Source organism: Scyliorhinus canicula, chromosome 3 (assembly GCF_902713615.1).
Source record: "Scyliorhinus canicula chromosome 3, sScyCan1.1, whole genome shotgun sequence".
NCBI lineage: Eukaryota > Metazoa > Chordata > Chondrichthyes > Carcharhiniformes > Scyliorhinidae > Scyliorhinus > Scyliorhinus canicula.
The window spans coordinates 192,331,136-192,355,465 of NC_052148.1; the positions used below are offsets into that span (position 1 = coordinate 192,331,136).

The 24,330-nt window shown below is 47.5% G+C and overlaps 1 protein-coding gene across 1 annotated transcript in view; it reads left to right on the top strand.

Moving 5' to 3' along the window:
* Positions 1 to 24,330, top strand: part of abce1 (ATP-binding cassette, sub-family E (OABP), member 1) — a 104,800-nt gene that overhangs the window by 30,701 nt on the left and 49,769 nt on the right. The window contains 1 exon segment of the mRNA XM_038791925.1: positions 23,950 to 24,087. Within this exon segment, the coding sequence (XP_038647853.1) occupies positions 23,950 to 24,087 (138 nt within the window).

Consider the following 24,330-nt stretch of genomic DNA (forward strand, 5'->3'; position numbering starts at 1 on the left):
ATGTACTTTCGCGCGTGTAATTCACAAGTTACAAACCATTTCTGCAATCTCACATCGATATTTGAATTCCTTCTTTAATCCTCTGTTGGAACCTCACGTTCGTAAGTCATCTTCCCACAATTTCCTACTGTTGGATGTAGTCTCTTGTGTTTTTTTTAACCAGACTTTCTATTTAGGCAGTGTTCTTTTGTCATGCTTGGTGGCATCTCTGCCCTCTCCACAAATCCTTGTTTTGCATTTGTGGAATGTTTATCAGGTCTATCGGGCTGTACTGTATATTTTAACCAATCAATTTCATCATCCTATTTTTGAATGTCTTTAAAAGGATACACCATTCAATAATCATTCCAGAGAACCATCTCAAGAAATCAAAGGGGGCCTCCCAAAGATCTTTGGCTTTTTTCATCCTGTACGGTCTCAATTTCTCAAGTTGAGGCCAGATTACCAAATTCCATTCTCTTAAAAGGTTAATAGGCAAAGACACAGATGTGATACACACTCCAAGAGACATCCCAGCGAAACTGAGGCATTGAATGGAGAAGCTGACCTCCACTCCAACAGAACCCACCTGCGAGCAATCAGCGAGGTGAAGGCTTAAACATCCACCCTGCACTTGTCTTCAGCTCTGGCAGGTCTGACACCCCAAATATGGCCCCCAAGACTGTCAATTCTCTGGTCTCTGCCATGCGGCTGCTCCTGCTCCTCCGATCACAGATTCTGTGTTTGGAGGAACAGCAAGAGTGGGAGGGAGGCTGGAGCAGAGGAGACAAATCTGTGATTGGAGGGCCAGCTCCTCACAGCATCTCTCTACTACGCTCAATGTTCCTCCAATCAAATTGAACATGTTTTCCCACTCTGCACTGTGATTCTGACTGCATATTTCGTACGTTCTCCCCTGTCTGCGTGGGTTTCCTCCGGGTGCTCCAGTTTCCTCCCACAGTCCAAAGATGTTCAGGTTAGGTGGATTGGCTATGCTAAATTGCCCTATGTGTCCAAAAAAGGTTAGGAGTGGTTATTGGGTTACAGGGATAGGGTGGAAGTGAGGGCTTAAGTGGGTCGGTGCAGACTCAATGGGCCAAATGGCGACCTCCTGCACTGTATGTTCTATGTCTATGTCAAGCCATACTTCAAATATGTGATAATTTTTCAGTAATTACTAAATTGTAAAAACTTCCTGTTAAATACCACTTCAGAAAGTTTAAATGATGCCATTCAATTGTCTCTTGCAGGAAAGCTTTGTATTGAAGTTACTGCTCAGAGTAAGATCGCCTGGATTTCAGAAACTCTCTGTATTGGTTGTGGCATTTGCATTAAGGTAATCCATTCTATGTATTTCTTTCAGAAGGGCAATGATTGATGTGGTGCCTTCCCTCTGAAGTATAGTTTAAACGTAGCATTGACCTTTGATTCTGCACCTGGTTTACATCATCTGAATGTTATTGTTTTAAAAGTCCTGTTGTTTTCCCATAAAATGGCCAGACCTTATTTTGGAGTTTAATTTTTGTACCTTTAATTATGATAAGTATTATTAAATTGGTTGTAAATATTCAATATTAACATCTGCCAGTGTCACTAAAGTACTATGTTGTTTTAAATGTTTGATGGATAAACTGGAAACCATGGCGGAGTGGGTGAGGGAGTTTTGTTCATTTTTTGTGAGCTACAAATTTAATCAGTTGTCAAAGATCTGCAAGAGGTACCCATGTTCACGTATCCTGATTTGTCCTGATTCACAAACCATCCTTCCCCAATCCTGCTGGCAAAATTTATATATTTTGAATAGTTAGGGTAAAAATAGAGAAAAAATTGACAGTAGTAATAGATATTTTTTTCTGCACTCTGATTTTAGTTAGTTCATTTCTTTTTGACGTTCTTGCAAATAGTTGCATTTATCCTTGAACTTTCTACAAAATTTTATTAAATAGACAAACTAGCTTTAATTTTGGTAGTGTAGCCAATAGTCCGTTGCAGGTAATGCGATATGAACATTTTGTTAATTATTTAGTTTTCTATTTCCTATTTCAGAAATGTCCTTTTGGGGCTTTGTCAATTGTTAACTTGCCAAGCAACTTGGCTAAAGAGACAACCCATAGATACTGTGCAAACTCCTTCAAGCTTCACAGGTAATTATGTTAAAAAGTTTGCGAGCTTTGGTAATCACTTGGCAGTTCTTGAGCGCATTGTGTGGTAAATATTGTATTGAGTAACTCCTCATGAAAAGTTGTGGTTGCATTTCTGGAAATTCCAGCTTTTAAAATGAATCATTGCTTCCCATAGTAATCAATGTTAAAGCCACAGTTGGGTACCTTTAGGCATTCCTCACCCGGAAAGATAAATGTTGCAAGTTGAAATACATAAGTAGCATTGTATTTCTAGCTGAAATAACTTGCAAATTCAAGTAAATCACTAAAGTGAATCACTAAGTATAAGGGAAGTCATGTATAAATTGAAGTTGGATGACACTCGCCAATGTCTCTAATGCAGTTCCTTAATTTCAGGGTGACCTGTTCCATTCTGAATTCATGGGTTCTGAGATGGCTGATAATTCCAATATATAATCTCCATACTCTGCCAGATGTGGACAGCTGCTTCTTGGAGGGTCAGTTAAAATGAGTTCCCGAGGTTTTGCACTATGTCCACTGCCTTGACATAGCCTCTGCATGACCCCGTCAAAGTCTCTGTTCAGTGCCTTACAAATCTTTTCCCACTTTGGTCGGTCACCATGCGTTGGTAGACACATTTGACCTCTTTAAGGATGCTTTGAGGACACCTCTGAAGCATTTCAGCTGAGGTGACTTTTGAGTAATTTGGTACCTTAATGCTGAACATGTTGGCTTGAGGAAGACCTTACTGTTTTTACTGCCAAACCACCTAGCCTGAACATCTTTGGACTGTGGGAGGAAACCGGAGCACCCAGAGGAAACCCAAACAGCCATCCCTAAATCTCTCAACCCACTCTCATCACCAGCCCCATGATCATGCCACTCAGGTGGTCTTGCTAGTCTCATCCGATTACTCACAGCAAAGGCCATCTTCGATCAGTTCCTTGTATCAGTCTCCGCCAACATCTCCCTTCCACTTCCAAACCCAACTTCCTTTTCTATCTACCATTGGTTTAAAAACTACTGTCATGACAACAGATCATAGCCTGTAATTGCTTACATTAAACTTTTAAATAAGATGTTTGTTTTTAAAAATAAAGGATGTTACAAGCAAAAATTGGTTGAGACAGCAAAATAACCACTTGCTGGAAAATCCCCTTGTGCATTACACTTGACCAACTCGTCCAGATAATGGAATGTCGCATCTTTTCAGACAGAGACATTTTGAAGGACGAGATGCAATGCAAATCTGAACTGTAATCTCTGTTAGAGGTGATGGAGGCTGGCTACCATCTCAGCAGAAACCATTTCCTGTGAGTTATATCCCACACCAGTTGAAAGAAAGCAGTTCTGGGCAAATACATATTTGTATTTTTCCCATTCCTGAAATGTACAAGAAAAGGGGCTAAAAGCCAACTCCAAGCTTGTTCTCTGTGTGCTTGTCTGGTATTCTCGTTCTACTTTGCGAGTGTGTGCTGTGAAGATCACAGATGAAGAATATCCACTCGGCACCCCTGCGCTTGCAGGTAAAAAATGCCTCTCGCTCCCTCTCCCTCTGATCGCTGGAAGGAAGTCACAAATCAACAAAGCCACAGTCAAAAAGTAATAGGGAATTTTTTCAGAAGCAAGAATCTCCAAACCAACAGCTCAACTGCCAATTCGATGCTACTGGAATCATCCACCTTAATGGCCACAATGTTTCACCATCTGCTCCTCCCAGACACCAAAGACTGACCGTATATGTTTTAACGTTTATTTTTCGACTCCCTTTTCCTTTCTAATCTGTCTGTATCTGTGTTGCGCTTTATTATTTTCTCCAAGTTTAATAACTAATAAACTCGCCCTTGAATTTAAGCAAGCAAAGTTAAATTGGCTATTTTGAAACAGAATTACATTTGGACTGGGAAATGTATCCACAGGGAAGGGATCTTTAAATAATCTTGATGCGACCAACTAAGGAGGTTGAATAAAGGAGGGAACCAGTTTGATGAAGGTAATCGAGCAAGTAATATAAGAACAAGATATTAAGAGCTTCTTTAAAAAAAATAAAAAGGAAGAGAGAAGTCAAAGTGAACATAGAGATGAAACTGGGGAAATATTAATGGGGTGCCAGGAAATGGCAGAGGAGTTAAGTAAATACTTTGGGCTAGTCTTCATGGTGGACGACACTAATACATTCCAAAAATACTAAATACAGGGGAAAAAGATGAGGGGGGGGGGGGGGGGGGGGGGGGGGGGGGGGGGGGGGGGGGGGGGGGGGGGGGGGGGGGGGGGGGGGGGGGGGGGGGGGGGTGGGGGAGGATGAGGAATAAATAATGACTATCGTGAGAGACAACGTGCAAGGGAAACTATGGGGCGAAAAGCAATGTGTCCCCCGGCCTTGGTGGGTTGCTTCCGAGGATATTAAAGGAAGTAGCTAGAGAGGTGGTGGATGTTACTGATCGTAATCTTCCAAGAATCTTAAATTCGGAAAGTTCCAGAAGATTGGAAAACAGTCAATGTGACACCCTTATTCAAAAGGGGGGGAAACAAGAACCAGTTACAATAGGCCAGTTAGCTTAACATTTATTATTTACATTAACATTTATTTATCATTTATTTTTAGGTGGCATGAGGGTACAGTGGTTGCACTGCTGCCTCACAGCGCCAGGGTTTGCAGGTTCAATTCCGACCTTGGTGATTGTGGGTTTGCACATTCGCCCGTGCTGTGGGTTTCCTCCAGTGTCCGGTTTCCTCCTACAGTCCAAAGGTGCGCAGATTATAGATTACCCATGCTAATTGCCCCTTAGTGCCCTAACGGTTAGGTGGAGTTACAGGGGAGTGGGCCTAGTAGGGTGCTCTTTCAGAGGACCGATGCAGACTTGATGGGCCAAATGGCCCATCTTCTGCACTGTAGGGGTATATGATTCTAGATCTGTCATTGGGAAAATGTTAGAGTCCACTGTAAGGATGTAATAGAACCATTTAGAAATACATACTAAAATTAAGCAGAGTCAGCATGGCTTCATGAAGGGGAATATTGTCTGCCAAATTTATTAAGATTCTTTGAGGTCGCGAATCATCATCAAGTCCCTACAGTGCAGAAGGGGCCATTCGGCCTTTGAACGTGCACCAACCCTCTGAAAGAGCACCCCACCTAGGCCAATCCCTCGCCCTATCCCCGTAACCTCACGAAGGAGCAAATTAGTATGGCCAATCCACTTAACCTGCTCACCTTTGGACTGTGGGAGGAAACTGGAGCACTCGAAGGAAACCCACGCAGGCACGGGAAGAATGTGCAAACTCCACGCAGCTAGTCACGTGAGGTCAAAATTGAACCCGAGTCTCTGGTGAGGTGAGGCAGCAGTGTTAACCATTGTGTAACCGATCCGCTGAGGAGGGAAACCGGTTGATGTAATATATTTGTATTTCAAAAAGCATTTATTGGTACCACACCCAAGGCAACTTAATAAGATAAGAGCCAATGGTGTTAGGGATAGTATATTAGTCTGATTAGAGGATTGGCTAACTGATTGAAGACTGAGTTGGGATAAAGGGGCGTTTTCAGGATGGCAACCTGTAACTAATGGCGTGCCACAGAGATTGGTGCTGGAGCCACATTTATTTATAACATAATGACTTGGATGAGGCGGGTGAATACTATTGCTAGTTTGGATATACACAAAATAGGTGGGAAGGTAAGTGGTGAGGATGACAGTGTGCAGATGGATATGACTGACCGGGCAAAACATGGCAGTTGAATGTAAAGTAGAAATGTGCAATTTGCATTTTGGCAGAAGGTAACGGAGCTAAATATTTAAATGGAGAAAGCTGCAGAGGGATTTGGCAGCTCCCTGTGCATAAATCATGAAAGGTAACATGCAAGTTCAGCAGTTACTAGGGAAAGCAAATAGATGTTGCCTGTTTCAAAGGAATGGAATATAAAATAGGAAGTCTTAAACTGTACAAGACACTAGTTAGACATATGTGGAATACGTGGAACAGTTTTGGTCCCCTTATCTAAGAAAGATATGTTGGCATTAAAGGCAGTCCAGAGAAGGATTTTTGATCTCCTGTATGGAGGGACTTTCTTATGAGGAGAGGCTAAGTCGGTTGGGCCTGTACTCAATGGAGGTTAGAAGAATGAGAGGCTTGTGCTTGAGACATATAAGATTCTACGGGGGCTTGACAGATTAGATGTTGAGAGGTTGTTTTCCCTTGTGGCAGAGTCTAGGACCAGAGGGATCATCTCAGAGTAAGGGGTTGCCCATTTCGGACAGAGATCAGGCAAAAGTTCTTGTCTGAGGAATCTGTGGAGTTCTTTACCACAAAGGGCTGCCGAGGCTGGGTCGTTATCTAACAAGGCTGAGAGACAGATTTTTTAATCAGTAAGGGGATCAAGGGTTATGGGGATAAGGCAAGAAAGTAGAGCTGAGGATAATCATATCAAATCGGTCACGAACGATCTAATTGAATGGTGGAGTTGACTCAATGAGCCAAATGACCTGCTTCTGCTTCTACATCTTATGGTTTTCATCTTTCTGCACCCGAGAGTATAACAAGTTGGGGGTATCTCATCTGGAATCATAACGAATTGGATGACCTTGCCCGCGATTGCTCATAACACTTCCAATTCACTTACAGTAGGCAAATGAGAGGCTGGGAATTCTGGGGCGAGCAACTCGCCTCCTGACGCACCAAAGCCTGTCCACATTTATAACACCCAAATCCGGGTATAATGGCAATGCCTGCACTTATCTGGATGTGGCAGCTGCAACAAAACTCCAGAAGATAAATATCTTCCAGGGAATGGACAGGCAGCTTTGATTTGTACCCCATCCAGCACCTGCAGCATTCACCACTGATGCACAGTGGCAGCAATGTGAATCACATGCAAGGTGCACTGCAGCACTGTCAAGGCTCCTTGACAGCATCTTCCAAACCTGCACCACACATGCCAAAAGTACTCCCTATTCCTGGATTATCTGGATTATTCCTGGACTGCAAATATAACCCCCAGCTTCTTCAGCTCTTGTCTCCTCCACCCTCCGCCCCAACAATGTGTGAGGAGGTCATTAGTAAGAAGTCTTACAACACCAGGTTAAAGTCCAACAGGTTTGTTTCAAACACGAGCTTTCGGAGCACGGCTCCTTCTTCAGGTGCTCCGAAAGCTCGTGTTTGAAACAAACCTGTTGGACTTTAACCTGGTGTTGTAAGACTTCTTACTGTGCTCACCCCAGTCCAACGCCGGCATCTCCACATCATGAGGAGGTCATTGACATTTTTGTCGCAAAGAAAGGTTGGGACCATCCAATCAGCCACTTGTACAATGTCCCTCCCTTCTATCAGCCCACCAGAACAAAACATCTTCTAAACTTTCCCCCTCATCCTAACACTTTCTATAGTTTTTCTACTATATCCCCTCGTGTCCATTTCAAGACCACTCTCAATAAAACCCATCTGCTCCCTCAAACTATTGCAATTAAGCTGCTGACCAGCCAACTTCTCATTCTCACGTTTGCTGATAATGTCAACTGTGTTCTCTCCTCGGGTGTTGTCTCTCCTGTACATCTGCCAGCAGCACTGCTCGTCTCAAAAAAAAATCCTTGATCCCTCCATCCTTGCAAACTACTTCCCCACCCACAACTTTACTTTCCAAAGCCCTTGAACATAGAACAGTACAGCACAGAACAGGCCCTTCGGCCCTCAATGTTGTGCCGAGCCATGATCACCCTACTCAAACCCACGATACCACCTATACCCTAACCCAACAACCCCCCCTTAACCTTACTTTATTAGGACACTACGGCAATTTAGCATGGCCAATCCACCTAACCCGCACATCTTTGGACTGTGGGAGGAAAACCGGAGCACCCGGAGGAACCCACGCACACAGGGGGAGGACGTGCAGACGCCACACAGACAGTGACCCAGCCGGGAATCGAACCTGGGACCCTGGAGCTGTGAAGCATTTATGCTAACCACCATGCTACCAACCCTGCTGCCCTAAAATGTTGCCATCCCAAATCTGTGCTGTGCTTTCAAATCAGTCCAGTCAAGTTTCAACCCTTGTCAGTGGATTGAAATGGCTCTGATCAAAGGTACATGATATCCGATGTAAGGCTTCCTTCTCTCCATGGCCTCGCCTGTCCCTATCTCTGAATTGCTCCACCACCTCTGGTGGCTGAATGTTGTTTGATTGTTCCAACTGAGCATGTACGTCTGCATGTGTGTTAATTTTACAATAAGAGTTCACTTTTTAAAATATCTTTGACCAATAATGTACTTTTAGTTTCTTTATCAACAAATGTTCAGCTAGTTGTCATTTAAAGGAAGTATTGTGTCCACAGGATTGATGCTAGGAGGCACGTAGGCTGACAAGTTTAAGGAGCCTTATTAATGAGGTGTGTTCAGTACAGACTGCTCATTTAGTCTGGACAGCTACCCATGCTTGTGATCGGTGATGTGACTTCCTGTGACATCCTGAATATATTATTATACAGTGACCAGTGCTGCTTCTCAGAAATCAATAAAAATACATTTAATCCCCATTTAAATCTATCATCCCCAACAAATTTTGACAAGTATAACATGAACAATAATCAAACAACGATATCAGTAAGTCCCAATGGTTTAAGGATTGTCGTTCTTTGAAATGGTTGTGGGTGAATCTCGGGCGTTTGCTTCTTGGCACTAGTTGTAGCCTCTGTATGAACCTCATCAGTTGTTGTTTTGACTGGTGTCTACATTGTAACGAGAGGTTGGCTCTGTTCTTGGTCTGAAATTGAAGTGCTGTTTTCCTCAACTGTTTCTGGTGGTGTTTGTATTTCAGGAAGGTTCAGTTCAGAACATTGTACAGTTGAATTCGGATTCACTGGAGGCCCTATCTCTGACGGATTTGTTCTCCCTGCCAACAGTTGGTCCAAATGCCTCATCCAGGTGACATCATCCCGGGTCTGGACGGCATACAAGGCAGGTCCCATATGGGCGGCATGGTAGCACAGTGGGTAACACTGTTGCTCCACAGCTCCAGGGTCCCAGGTTCGATTCACGGCTTAGGTCACTGTCTGTGCTGAGTCTGCACGTTCTCCCTGTGTCTGCGTGGGTTTCCTCCGGGTGCTCCGGTTTCCTCCCGCAAGCCCCGAAAGACGTGCTGTTAGGTAATTTGGACATTCTGAATTCGTCCTCTGTACCGAAACAGGCGTCGGAGTTTGGTGACTGGGGACTTCTCACAGGAACTCCATTCCAGTGTAATGTAAGCCTACTTATGACAATAAAGATTATTATTATTATTTGTGTGATTGATGATCATGGCAGGAACCCATATCTTTCCTGTAGAGTAGTTCCCAGTCAGAACTAGTCCTTGGCGAAAGGACTAGACCATTGTTTTTGCACCGTTCAATCTGACCTTGTTATTTGTTTTGAACGGTTTCTTTCATCTTGGAGGTTTCAATAAGTCGAATGCTGAATGTAATTGTAGCATCATCATCAGTAATGCTGGGGAAATTTTTGTTCTTGAATGAGCAGTGTTACTATACAAAAGTAGGAATTGATTTAGACATTTGGTCAATGAACCTTGTTCCCTTTTTGCCCTTAATATGTGCTTCATTGTTTGCACAATATGCTCTGCTAGCCTGTTCCTAGCAGGATAGTACAGCGCAGACCTAATATGTTGTATACTTTTCTCTTTCAAGAAACTTTGAAATTTTTTTTTGTGCCAAACAATTTTATTGAGGTATATAGAAAAAGTGACATTGTACAGCAGTACAAAAAAAAAGTCAAGACACAAATTAAACACAGTGCAAACCACGGCTCTGCTCACGCACGGACCCCTACTCTACTCTACCCTAGCACCCCCAACCCCGCCCCCTGCCACTGACGCTTACTCCTCTGCGAAGAAGTCAATAAATGGCTGCCACCTTCGGGCGAACCCTAATAGCGAACCTCTCAAGGCGAACTTGAGTTTCTCCAGGCCAAGAAAGCTCGCCATGTCCGATAGCCATACCTCAGCCCTCGGGAGCTTTGAGTCCCTCCAGGCCAACAATATTCATCGCCGGGCTACCAGGGAAGCAAAGGCCAGAACGTCAGCCTCTCTCTCTTCCTGGACTCCTGGGTCCTCCGAAACCTCACAGATTGCCACCTCAGGGCTCATTGCCACCCCAGTTTCAATACCCGGGACATGACATCTGCAAATCCCTGCCAATACCCCCCCCCCCCCCCCCCCCCCCCCCCGGAGTTTAGGGCACGACCAGAACATGTGTACATGGTTAGTCTTCCCTCCAGCGCATCTAGCACACTTGTCCTCCAGCCCGAAGAATCAACTCATCCGGGCCCCCGTCATGTGGGCCCGGTGCACGGCCTTAAACTGGATCAGGCTGAGCCTGGCGCATGTTGCGGTCGTGTTTACTCTGCTCAGGGCTTCTGCCCAGATACCGTCGTCCATCTTGCCCCCCGAGCTCCTCTTCATACTTGAGCTTCAGGTCCTCGGTCTGCGTATCCTCGGCTCCCATTAGTTCCTCGTAGACATCTGAGACTCTATCCTCTCCCAGCTCTCCCCTAGAAACTGCCCTGTCCTGCCTCCTCTTCAGCGGGAGACGTGGGAAGGACGGCACCAGTCTGCATACAAAATCCCTCGCCTGCAAGTATCTAAAGTCGTTCCCTCTCGCCAGCCCAAACTTCTCCAGCGCCCTCATGCTCGGAAAGCTCCCTTCCAGGAACAGATCCCCCATCCTCACAATCCCCGCCCTCCTCCACAGTCGATCCCCCCCCCCCCGTCCATGTTCCCCGGGGCAAATCAGCGCTTGCCGCAGATTGGGGTCCACACCGATGCTCTTACCTCCCCTACATGCCTCCTCCACTGGCCCCAGAGCCGAACTTTCAAATTCTTGAGAGATAAACTGTGGTCCATTATCACTCACCAATTGCTCAGGAAATTCTACTGAAGAATTCTCCTAACTTCTCGATCATCTTTTCTGATGAAGTTGACTTCATTAAGGTGATTTCTGTCCACTTTGAATGAGTACTGATTTTGTCTGGGAATATTGCGTAGTCAATGTGCACCCATTGCAAGCCCTTGTCATTCCCAAGGATGCAGCGGCGCTAATGGTGGCAGGTTTCTCCCTTTCGGCCATGAAGAACGTGTTCCAGCCTTTTTCTCTATTTCTGCGTGGTGCAGGCCACCATAAATAGCTCCTCGCTATCTCTTTCATTCTCACAATTATACAATGGCCCTCATGCAATTTGTCCCAACACTATCTTCTCAATGGTGGTGGAATGATTACTCTGAGCCTCCAAAGACACCCTGACTGCAGTTAACTCCAATGTTCTAGTGGAGTACAGTTTCAGGTCAGGCTTTGGATCTGAGGTTTTGCCTCTTAGCACCATCTCCATCGCTTCGGAGAGTATCTGACTGCTCCGAGTATACTTCTTTGCTTATCCTGAAGTGACACGTACACTGTCTACCTGTTCAAAGTAGAAGATACTTTCGCTTGAACCACGTGCTGATGAACTATTTGGTAGTCGTAATCGAGAAAACCAATCTGCATTACAATGAAGACGTGATTGTTGATACCTGATGGTGTACGTGTGCGCAGTCAAAAACAGTACCCATCTCTGCATTCTGCTTGCTGCAAATGACTCCAAAACTTGTAGCGCCAGTAATGGCTAGCACACTCTGAAAATTTGATTTCTGACTGCAAAACGACCCATCTCTACCCTTTTGCACAGCATAAACACTTCATTTTGTTCTGTTTCCATGCCGCTTTGTTCTACCCTTGCTTCATATTATTTTTGCTCGAAGCTATCTTTTTCTTCCAGCATGCACGCTCAATGTGGCTTCCTTGCACCAGCATTCCACAGCTGAATATCCTGGGCTGGATTCTCGGCCCCGCCGCGCCACATTACAGTTTCACCCTGCTGGCAGGATGCTCCGTTATGCTGTCTGGCCAATGGCGTTTCCCATTTTGGGGCAGCCCCTCGCCGTCGGGAAACCCCTGGGCTGCCAGCAAAACAGAGAATCCCGCCGGCGGAGAATCGAGCCCCATGTCTTTGCACATTTGTGGCATGTATGAGTTTGAGTTTCAAAACACTTGGGTGTCGACTCTGCCGACATTTTGTTTTCCCAAGTACTCTAACTCCTTTGCTGACGTTCTTTCACTGCCAGTTCCATGGCCTTTTTCAGAGTAAGGTTACTCTCCATAAACAGCCATTTCTGTATTGCCTCACTTCACAGACCAGTCTGTCCTGAATTGTATAATTTAATATCTCACCAAACTCACAGTATTTGCAATCTCACAAGGCTTTAGCAAATAGCATGCTTGCAGAATCTCCATGATTTCTTCATATGTCTTAGTGCCTGGCTTCTCTGGCTACACTAAACTTCCAAGAAGATTAAATGTTTTCCTCAGGAACGTGGGAACCCTAAATGGGAGCTCCATCGCTCCACATTTTCATCCTATAGTGCCATTTTCTTCAGAATGGAAGTTTCCTATATGCATACTTCGCAGCGTGTTTTCAGCAGCTACCTTGCTTTTCCCTTTGAAAAATAGGAACAATCCGTGCGCCAACCTGTTTCCTTAAACACCCACTATTTGATATTTGCTGCTGCGATCTCTCTTTAATCACCTTGCAGGGCGACCATTACTAACTTCCACTGAGGTGGTGGCTAGTAAGCATTGTTTGATGTCCTCGTCATAGTTTCTATGTCGTGTCCGCACGATTGATGGTAGGAGGCATGGAGGCTGGCAAACTAAAGGAGTTTTACTCATGAGGTGTGTTCACTAAGGCTGCTTCTTTATTCTGCAGTTACCCATGTTAGACATCGGTGATATATCATTAAACAGTGCTTAGTGCAGCTTCTGTGCTGCTCCTCAGAAATTAATATAAATCATAACAGGAAGCACCTCTGGAATTATCTGCCTCTGGTCTGAATTTAGGCCACAAATATACTTAAACAGTGATGGGTAACCTCGGCTAGTGAGTGGGCCACATGGGTGGCCCTAGCTCCATCTCAGTGGGCTGCAAGATTGAAATTGGGCATGTTCACTAACTGACCCCATGAATAAGATTGAATATGTTCAATACACACCAAATATTTCATAAGTTCTAGAAAATGTTTAATCATTCACTTATGAATAAAAGTGTCATCAACTTCCAAGTGGTAAAAATAGAAGAAATATTTACACTTGATTGGATGCAGAGAGAGCACACTGCTCTCACAGTCAATGTTGTGTGCAATCAGCACATACCTCACTTCACGCACCCTTGCTTCATGTGCGTATTACTTCAGTTACACTGGTAGGAAAAAAGTTACACAGATGGGAACCAGTGGAATGCAGCAACTCTGCATGTGGGCAATAGCCTACCACTGTATTTAAACCTGCATGACATTTTATGACATTTAGCTTTGTAAGCATGAAGGTGTGCCATGTGTACAACAGTATTTTCAAAGTTGAGTAAATTTTAATAACTCTTCTGAATTTTAGGTTGCCTATTCCTCGACCTGGTGAAGTTTTGGGTTTGGTAGGAACTAATGGTATTGGAAAATCTACGGCTCTGAAGATCCTAGCTGGAAAGCAAAAACCTAACTTGGGGAAATATGATGTGAGTTTTCTCTTGCAGTTAGTATGTCAAATATGTTTTGAAAATTACCATTCAATGATTGATATTTGTTTGCTGAAAATTTGTAGTCAAAAAGTTGCAGTTTTTCATAATCCGGCCTTTCCCGGACCGGCCTCCCCGAACAGGTGCCAGAATGTGGCGACTAGGGGCTTTTCACAGTAACTTCATTGAAGCCTACTTGTGACAACAAGAGATGATTATTATTATTATTATCAATCTGTCGAGTAGTTTTGCCAGTTTTAAAAACATATTTCTTTATTCTCCTCTCACATTTTCACCCCAATTTACACCCACCAACAATAAGCAATAATCAGTAACAAATATGTCAATCCCATATTAATAACAATGATCCCATCCTCCCACCAAACCCAAAACATTCACTCACATGTTCACATAAACAACTGACAAAAAGGAATTAGGAATTCCCCATAGCCCCCATTAACACCCATCACCCCCCCCCCCCCCCCCCCAACTAATGTTCGATGTTATCCAGTTCTTGAAAGTGCATAATGAATAATGCCCATGAATTGTAGAACCGCTCTGTCTTTCCCCTCAGTTCAAAATTAACCTTCTCAAGAGTCAAGAATTCCAACCGGTCCCCCCGCCAGGGCACAGGGTGGAGAGGCTGCTCTCCATCCCAACAGAACCGCCTTCAGGCGATCAACGAGGCGAAGGCTACAACATCTGCCTCCGCGCCGTTTCCAACTCTGGCTGGTTCGACACCCTGAATATGGCCTCCCAGGGGGCCCGGGGTCTAGTTTCACGTGCACCACTTTAGAAATTATCTTAAAAACCTTCTTCCAGTAGTCCTCTAGCTTGGGACGGGACCAAAACATTTGAACGTGGTTAGCGCCCCCCCCCCCCCCCCCCCCCCCCGGCAATGTTCACACGCATCTTCTACTCCTTCAAAGAATCGGCTCATCCTCGTCCACGTGAGGTGTGCTCTGTATACCGCCTTCAGCTGTATCAGCCCCAACCTCGCACACGAGGTGGAGGCATTCACTCTCTGGAGCACCTCACACCAGGACCCCTCCTCTATATCCTCTCCCAACTCTTCCTCCCACTTTGCTCTGATCCCTTCCAGTGGTGCCCTCTCCTCCTCCCAAATAGCTCCGTAGACCGCTGACACAACGGTCTAGAGTCCAGTCCCCCTGTCGTCAGCACCTCCTCCAGCAATGTGGAGGCCGGCTCCTCCGGGAAGTTCTGTATCTCCTTTCAAAATCTCGAACCTGCATATATCTAAACATTTCCCCCTGCTCCAGCCCATACTTCACTTCCAGCTCCTTCAGTCCTGCAAACCGACCCCTAAGAAACAAATCCTTTAGTGTCTTAATCCCCTTCTCCTCCTATTTCCGAAAATTTCCATCCCACCTCCCTGGCTCAAATCTGTGGTTCCCCATAATCGGCATTTCCCTTAACCTGCCCCAATCCGAAGTGTTGGCGGAACTGCCTCCAAATTTTCAATGAAGCTATTATTACCGGACTCCCTGAGTACTTTCCCGGGGCTATCGGGAGCGGTGCCGTTGCTCGTGCTTTCAATCCCGACCCCCTGCACAAACTCTCCTCCATTCTGACCCACTGGGAATAAACCCCTCTTACCCAGCTCCACACCTTCTCCACATCCGCTGCCCAGTAGTAATACATCAGGTTTGGAAGACCCAAACCCCCTGCCTGCCCTCCCCTCTGTAGTAGCACCTTTCTAACTCTGGCTACCTTCCCTCCCCATATGAACGACGTAATCCTTCCCTCAATCTCTCTGAAAAAAGCCTTTGGCAGGAAAATCGGCAGGCATTGAAAAATAAACAGAAATTTTGGCAACACGTTCATTTTAATCGTCTGTACCCGACCCGCCAGTGACAGAGGGAGACCATCCCACCTTGCCAGATCCGCTTTCACACTCCACACCAAACTAGAAATGTTGTACCTGCGGAGCCCCCCCCCCCCCCCCACTCCCAGGCAACCTGCACCCCCAGGGACCTAAAGTGAGCCCCTGCCCTATGGAATCGCAGCCCCCCCCCCCCATCCCTGCCCCCACCCCCGACTGAGACACCACAAAATACTCACTCTCTTGTCCAGATTTAGTTTGTACCCCAAGAAAGACCCAAACACGCAAAGCAGCTCCAATATTCCCCCTATCAGCACACTCGGTTCTAACACGTATAACAGCAAGTCATCGGCATATAAGGACACCGTATGCTCTACCCCCATTCTACCCGGTCGAACGCCTTCTCATCGTCCAATGCCACAACCACCTCTGTTTCCTTCTCTGCTGCCGGTGCCATAATGATGTTTAATACCCTTGTAATGTTTGAAAAGAGCTGCCTCCCTCTCACGAACCCCGTCTGTTCATCACCTTAAGGAGGCACTCCTCCAGCCTACCCGCCAGTACCTTCGCCAATATTTTTGTGTCCACATTCAAAAGTGATATGGGCCGATACAACCCACACTCTGTCGGATCCTTATCTTTTTTTAGCAACAGTGAGATTGATGCCTGCCCCAAGGTTTGTGGCAACATCCCCTTCTCTATCGCCTCCTGAAACATCCCTACCATCAGGGGTGCCAGCTTATCCTTGAATTTTTTATAATATTCCACCGGAAACCCATCCGACCCTGCCACCTTCTCTGACTGCATCCACCCAATTGCATCCTTAATCTCCTGCTCCACTATCGCTCCTTCTAATGTAGCCCTGTCCGCCTCCCCTAACCTCGGGTACTCCAAACCATCGAGAAATTCCTGCATCTCATGATCCCCCCCCGGGTGGCTCTGATCTGTACAGCCTCTCATAAAATTCCTCAAAAACCTTGTTAATCAGATCCGGTGCAACCACCAACTTCCCTGCCTTATCCCTCACCTGAACAATTTCCCTTGCCACTGCTTCCCTCCGGAGCTGACCTGCTAACATACACCCCGCCTTATCTCCATGTTCGTAAACTGCACCCCTTGCTCGCCTCAGTTGGCGTACTGCCTTCCTGGTAGATAGTCGCTCGCCTGTAGCTCCTTCCTCTTTTCCAGCTTTGCTGGGCCCCCATCCTCTGCATAACTCCTATCTACCTCCAACATCTCATCTGTAACCCTCTGCCGCTCCAACCTCTCCTCCTTGTCCACCCTGGCCTTAAACGAGATCATCTCCCCCCTCATCACCGCCTTGAGAGTCTCCCAGACGACCGCCTTCGACACCTGCCCCGTACAGTTGAAACCTACATATTCCTTAATTACCGTTTTAATTCTGTCACCGAACACTTGGTCCCCAAAAATTCCCACATCTAATTTCCACCCCGGCCTCTGCGCTACCCCCTTCTCCAGCACCCATATCCAACCCAATGCGGAGCATAATCTGACACTGCAATTGCCGAGTATTCCGACCCTTAACCCCAACCAACACCGTCTTCCCCACCACAAAAAAGTTGATCCGCGAATGTACCTTGTGGACTGCTGAGATAAACGAGTACTCCCGTTCCCTCGGGTGCAGAAACCTCCAAGGGTCCACCCCTCCCATTTCCACCATGAACCTAGCTAATGCCTTGCCCCCCCCCCCCCCCCCCCCCCCCCGATGTGGCCAGCGAGCGCGGCTGTGACCTGTCCAACCGTGGCTCCTGCACCAAGTTCCAGCCCCCCTCCCCCACTATCAGTTTGTGTGTTTCCACGTCGGGGATGGCCCCAAACACCTTTGCGAATCGCACATCGTCCCAGTTGGGGCCGTATACACTTTACAGCGCCACTAACCTCCCCTCCAGCGCCCCTGTCACAATCACGTATCTACCCCACTGATCTGCCACCACCACCTCCATCTGGAAGCGTACTCTTTTGCTGACCATTACCACTACCCCTCGAGCCCTTCCGTCAAGTCCAGAGTGAAACACCTGACTAACCCAGCCCTTTTTAAGTCTCACCTGGTCCTTCACCCTCAAGTGAGTCTCCTGCAGCATTGCTACGTCGGCTTTCAAACTTTTAAGATGCGCAAGTACCCTTGATCTCTTGACCGGACCTCCTAACCCCCTCACGTTCCACGTGACTATCCTAACTGGGGGTCTCTCACCCCCGCCCCACCCTTCTTATCCACCATCATACCACCGGGTCCTGCCCCATGAGCCTGACCTGCCCTGCCCATATCCATTATTAACATCGAACCCCCTCTTCCCCCCCCCCCCCCCCCCCCCCCCCCCCCCCCCCCCAAAATTCCCCCTACATTTCCTCTCATAAAAACATCTCCCAGCATCAGGCCCCCCCCCCCCCCCCCCCCACCTCGCTCGCCTTGTAGGCCCATGGAAACCTGCCAACCAGGCTCCAATGTCCGCAGTCCTCCTCTCACCTCACCTCCGTTCATTGGCCGACTTTAATTAGCTAGCGCGGGTGGCTCCCTCGCCACGCTATACCATCCCCTCCCACCTAGTCCCAGAGAAAGAAAAAACCAAAACAACAATCCAACCCACACAATTCACTAAACTAAGATATAACCGTCGCAACACAGAATGCCAATCAACCCAACTAATAACTTAAACTCTGTAACAACGTGAAGAGAAGTTAATTACAGTACATATAACATTTGTGCGTTTTCCAGCCCCCCTAATGACAGCCAACAGTCTCTCTTCCAGCTCTGCTCCTCGTCTGTCCCAAGCCTTCTGCCCTCACGAACGCCTCAGCTGCCTTCACTGTCTCGAAATAAAAGTCTTTGGCACTATACATTACCCTCCGCTTCGCCGGGTATACCATACCAAATCGCACCCACTTCTTGTACAGTGCCGCCTTCACTTGCCCGAACGCCACTTGTCCCTTTGCCAGCTCCAGCTGAACCCAGCGGGACCAGTCTCTCCTCTCGCGCCTTTTCAACCCCCCAGCTCCGTGAAACGGAGCTTTGATGCTGTCACAGGGCGAGGGAGGCAGGGCCGACCCTGGAGAGGTTTAATTATTTTTTTAGCCCCCAAAAACTTTGCTGAGAACCCCTGAGAAAGACCGCGATATCGCTTCTTCCAAACGCGGCTGCTCCGCTCGCAGACCGTTTTGCCAGTTGTTTGCATGATCTGAACATAAAATATTTCAACATGTTGATCTGTAGTATCGTCTAAAGCTTAAATTATTGTAATTAGAAAGTGTATTGCAGCAGTTTCAATAGTATTTCTGGATAATTATTAAACCTACTTGCACTGAGCAACAATACATATCTACATAATGTGATATCTAGAAGGTAATGTTTGTAATGCTGCATACCTCAAATATTGTAAGTACGACAGATTATCAGACTTACATTTTTGTTCTCTAGTCCTTATGGATAAACTGGAATAAACCAACACTGTTGATAATTTGTCAATATTTTCCATAATTATGGCAAATCCAAATAATAATGGAAACTTATTTCATGATTATTATGTCTGATGCTGTTGTTATGATCTCGATAAGACCAGTCATGATTGTTTTGGTAACTCAAAAGCCAGGGGCAGGGTTCTCTGTTCTCCGGGGTTGTAAGTGGTGACGCCAGGACTGAATTGGTGGACTTCTGCGACAATTAAATTGCCGCCAGTCCCAGAGAAATTCCTGATCCATTATTGAGTTGGTAGTGGCGCTATGTGAAACACGATTGATGCCAATGAAAAAAACGATATCCAATTTGCTGGGTGCCCTGGCCAAGAAGGCTACCAGCTGCCCACCTCCTGTGCTGCTCGTGACAGTCTTAACACTGCGCTTTCTGTGTCCCCCCCCCCCCCCACCCGCCCCACCCGCGAACGTTGTACATAACCAGAGACTGAGAAGACCGGAGGGGGACCCCCGGACTTGTGGTCCCTCACCGCCGCAGAGCAACAGCCACTCAACCGGTCGGTGGGCATGGAGGGCAGTCGACGAGGCAGAGATCGGCATTGGGCACCCAAGTGAAACTGCGTTGTGGTTTCCCGTGGCAGGACCCCTATGCCACCTCACCACCACCCCAGCCCATGATCCAATCATGCGCCACGTCTTGTGATTTGCAGGATCACCTGGCAACGAGTTGGGCCCTTCTGGAGTCCCCCAACCCCAAGCAGATTCCAGTGACGCATAGCAAAGAGAGCCCCAAATGCCAGCCCGAGATACCCTGGAGCACCAGTCCGGGGATGATACTGACTTCCCGTCACCGCTGTCTCCGACACTTACCTCGGTTGTGCACTTCAGTAAAGAGGCACCTGGGGCACTGACTGGTAGGTGCCACACATATACATCAGGTGGAAGTAAGAACCCCCAAGGGTATGGACGGTGGGAGGGAGGCACGACCCCAGGGACTAGCTGCTATCCAGACAGGTCCCAGGTGTCTGGAAATGGTGGTCTCATCGATAATAGGTAAACAGACGCAGAGCCAGGGTCTACATAAGGGGTTGTCAGCAGCCGCCCAGTTCCTGCAGATGCAATTGGAGGAGTGCAGGGGCAGGAGGTAGTGCTGACAATGCGTGCCACCCAGGCCAAATCCGAACGCGGTGGAGGCCTTGGGGGCGAAGGTATCAGCCATGGGTCAGGATGTCCAAGACCTGAGTGGACACTGTGGGCGGTGGCTGAGGCACACAACAGGGCTGCCATATTGCAGCCCGCTATGTATCAGGGTCACCTGGACATTGCAGCACCGCTCCGGATCTTGACCCAGTCACATTGGGTTATGGCTGAGGCCGTTGTTGGCATTTCCCAAGCGCTGACTGACCTGTGCCAGTCCCAGTGGGAGGTGGCCCAGTCCTTGTGCCTCATGGCTGCGAGCATGGAGACCTATGTTGAGAGGAGAGTGCCAGGACAGGCAGTGCCAAGTAGCGAGGGAACCACAGGCGTTTGCACCAGTCGCACATCCGTCCTATTGAGTACCCAGAGTGCCATTGGGCACCCCGAGGGAGGCGGAGGTGATGGGGACCGTGCTGGTGACTTCCTGGGGTAGGTGCTGGAACTCCTCAGCGCCCTGGACTCCATCCCCCTTCCCCTCTGCTCCTCTCTTCCTGTCCCTGATGGGCAACAGACATAACAGGGTGGCACCATGCTACTTGGGACGCCCAAGCGACTGCTGGGCCCATTCATGTCCGGTCCCTCCAGAAGGCGGCCGCCAAAGGGGGCCCAGGTCACAGGGTGGGATTCGCCGCAGGCCGTCTCCTCTCCTGAGGTACCGCCTGGGGGTTCACCAAGACATAGCATTAGGGCCCATAAGGCCAGAAGGTAGATACCAGATAAGATGGCAAGGTGCAGCACGTAGACTAGTCTTAGGGGCTAGGGCACAAACCATCATAGACATGTTCACATGTTCTTTGTAAAATAAACATCTGTGCACAAAAGTTCCAACCTGCCTCGGTGTCCTTTTGGGAGGGTGTGAGGGATGTGCTGAGCTGGGCTGGCTGCAGAGAGGGCGATGGGCAGGGAGAGTCGAGATGGGCGGACGGCGGAGGTGGTCGTGGGCCCCCAGGTCAGACCCCGTACCCAGTCCCCACCTCCACCACCCCAAGAGTTTGGTTGGACCGTGTGATGGAATGGAATGAAATGAAAATGAAAATCTCTGATTGTCACAAGTAGGCTTCAATGAAGTTACTGTGAAAAGCCCCTAGTCGCCACATTCCGGCGCCTGTTCGGGAAGGCTGGTACGGGAATTGAACCGTGCTGCTGGCCTCCCTTGGTCTGCTTTCAAAGCCAGCGATTTAGCCGTGTGCTAAACCAGCCCCAGACCTGGCATGCAGTGATCACCAAGGTGGACAGTGTGAAGTGCTACTGTGGGTAGGAATCAGATGTCAAATGACGTGGAGCACCGGAGCTCTTCGCAGAGCGGGTCATCATCCTCCATCCTATAGACTAGACCTGCCAATGCAGGGCTCGCACCCACGATCACGGAGGGTTTGAAGAGACGATAGGGGTGGGGGGGATTGGTATAGGACGGGTGGTCATGGGAGGGGGTTGTAAATCGAGTGTTGTGTGGGGTTTGCTTCGGGTGGGATATCTGTGCCATTGGCCAGGCCCCCTAGTCAGTGAATCTGGAGGCAATTAGAACACCGGCGCACACGTTGTGCGGCCTTTTGTGACTGTCTGGATCCCATGCCCGACCCATTCTGGTCCTCCTCCACATCCTCCTCTTCAGATGAAGCCTGCTGTTCATCTCCCTACTCCAACACGTCACCCCTCTGGTACACGATGTTGTGGAGGATGCAACAGGCCTCCACAACAGAAACTCCCAGCGCTATACTGAAGGAACCTTTCAGAGTGGTCCGGGCACCTGAACCGCATCTTCAGGATGCCAAAGCATCGCTTGATCTCACCCTTGATTGCGACATGGGCTTCGTTTTAGCAGGTTTCCGCATCTGTCTGTGGCCTCCGGATAGACATCATCAGCCATGGCCGCAGCGGATAACCCCTCACCTGGGGGTGCGCCTAGAAGGTGTTAGGAACCGTCAAATATGCCAAGTGAAGGCGTTGTGCACATTGCCCTATGCAGACGTGCATTATGTGCAGCTCATGGTCGAACCAGGTCACACACCAGCTGCACGTTCATCGAGTGGAATCCCTTTTCGTTTGTGAAGACCAGCCCGTAATGAGCCGGTACTTGTAGGGGGACCTGCATCCCGTCGATCACCCCCTAGATTTGGGCATCCCTGTGATGGCAGAGAACCCTGCTGCTTGGACATCTTGATGGGCTCGGTCCATGTTTAATTTGATATATTGTGCCAGGGTGTAGCGTCAGGGTGACCCCCGGGACTGGGCCGGTATCCAGACACGGACCATCATTGCTGCGGCCTGCAAGGCAGCCATTTTGCTGCGCACCCCACTGAGGCCTGTGGTTATGCAGAGTGATACCAGCTGTTTGTCCAACCATTCTTTGTCTCGCTCTCACTCACTCTTTAACTCTCACTGACTTTCTCTCCTACCGTTCTTTTCTCTAATCTCTTTCTCTTTTTCCCAGCTTGGCTATCCCAGAAGTCAAACTCGCTGTTAGTAGTTATTAACTATAAAGAGTTTTAAACCCTTTTAGCCAGCATACAGAAATTCACTGAATTCTGTTTGAAAGAAATATCCCCTGCAGTCAAATTGTTCTAAAACTAAAATTGGTTGGCAAACAGAATCTCACACAGGAATCTACTTCCCTGTGAAATATATTCCTTGCTTACCCTTTGCTGTACTATTGTTTATCTCCTGGGCAGCTTGGTTAAGTTATCGGTGTCTGGAGTGTTGCACGTTTTGGTATGAGGGCAAAACGCGTTTATTGGGGTGTATTAACTTCCAAGTGCTTAACACCACTAGGCTCTGTTCTATGTATTTATTCAGCTTAGGAGTCGCCAGGTGCCGTATAGACACCGTCACGAGTATTCCAAGGTCAAGTTCAAAGTAATAAAGACGATACACCGATTAGTAAGGTCCAAACGATAATATTTATTATACAGTTATAATAAATACTCATGCACACACTAAGAGACTAAGCTATGACTAAACTAAAGTAATCAGAATACTTATCTAACAGGAACAGGCAAGGTCAGGGAGCGAGGCCTTCGTCCTGGTCTTGGGCTGCAACCTTCAGCAAGCGTTCTGGTCACTGGGGGTTCTAGCGGGCTTAGTTCGCATAGCGAGCGTCGTACTGGCACTTACGGTTCGGCGGCTGGTGCTCGACGGCTGGAGTCAGATTGTATCTTCAAGTTCTTGGTCAGGGCCGGAGCACGGAATAACAGACCGGACAACACGAGGTCCCTGTCTTTTATAGGGATCCCATTGTCCTTCCCTCTTCTTGGGCGGGCTTTAACCTTTGGATATCTATTGGGTCAATTCCTCATCGATACTGTTTGAATTCCCCAATGCGAGGGGAATGGGGGGGGCGTTTCTTATGCCCTTTTGTTTGGAGGTTTCTGGTGCCTCGATGTCTGGGCCTTGATTCAAATGTGTCCATTCAGAATCAAATGTTTCTATTGTGTGGGTGTTCAGGTCTGATTGCCTCATTAGCATGCAAAGCGTTTTGCCATTTGCACCTAGCTAAGGTCTTCTCACCTGAGCCCAAACTGGTTTCTGCTACTTGCAGAATGCAAAATGCTCTCTTTGCAGACTGCTGGTCTGGCTAAACTGCCTGTTTCCCTGCAGTCTTAGCGCTTGGCTTATTTTGTAGCTCAGCGTCCATTTTAGGTGGCTACAGGAGCAAGTTGTTTTTTTACACGAAATCATCCTTCAGAGATACCTAGTTTTTAAAGGGATCACCTCAATATAAAATAGTTTTTCCCCCCTCCAAAAGCACATGGGCAATCTCACTCTAGAATGTTCATGATAGTAAACTTTTGGTTCTTCTAACAGGATCCTCCCGACTGGCAGGAGATTTTGACCTATTTCAGAGGTTCTGAGCTGCAGAATTATTTCACAAAGATCCTAGAAGATGATCTGAAGGCCATCATCAAGCCCCAGTACGTGGACCAGATCCCAAAGGCTGTAAAGGTAATTTTTTTAATCCAACAAATTTGATGCTTTTAACTTGCCATAAGTTGTAAGTGATCTTTTAGACCGCTTAGCAAATATGGCTATACCACAACTTCTGCACTGTACACTCTTGGAGCAGCTCCCAAAAATCATTCTGGCCTTGTGCACTAGTGATCCTTAGTAAGGAAACCCTCTGTGCTCAATTTGCCATTTCAAGTTTTTTATTTTTATTGAAAGGGTGCAAAATGTACTCAGAGCTGC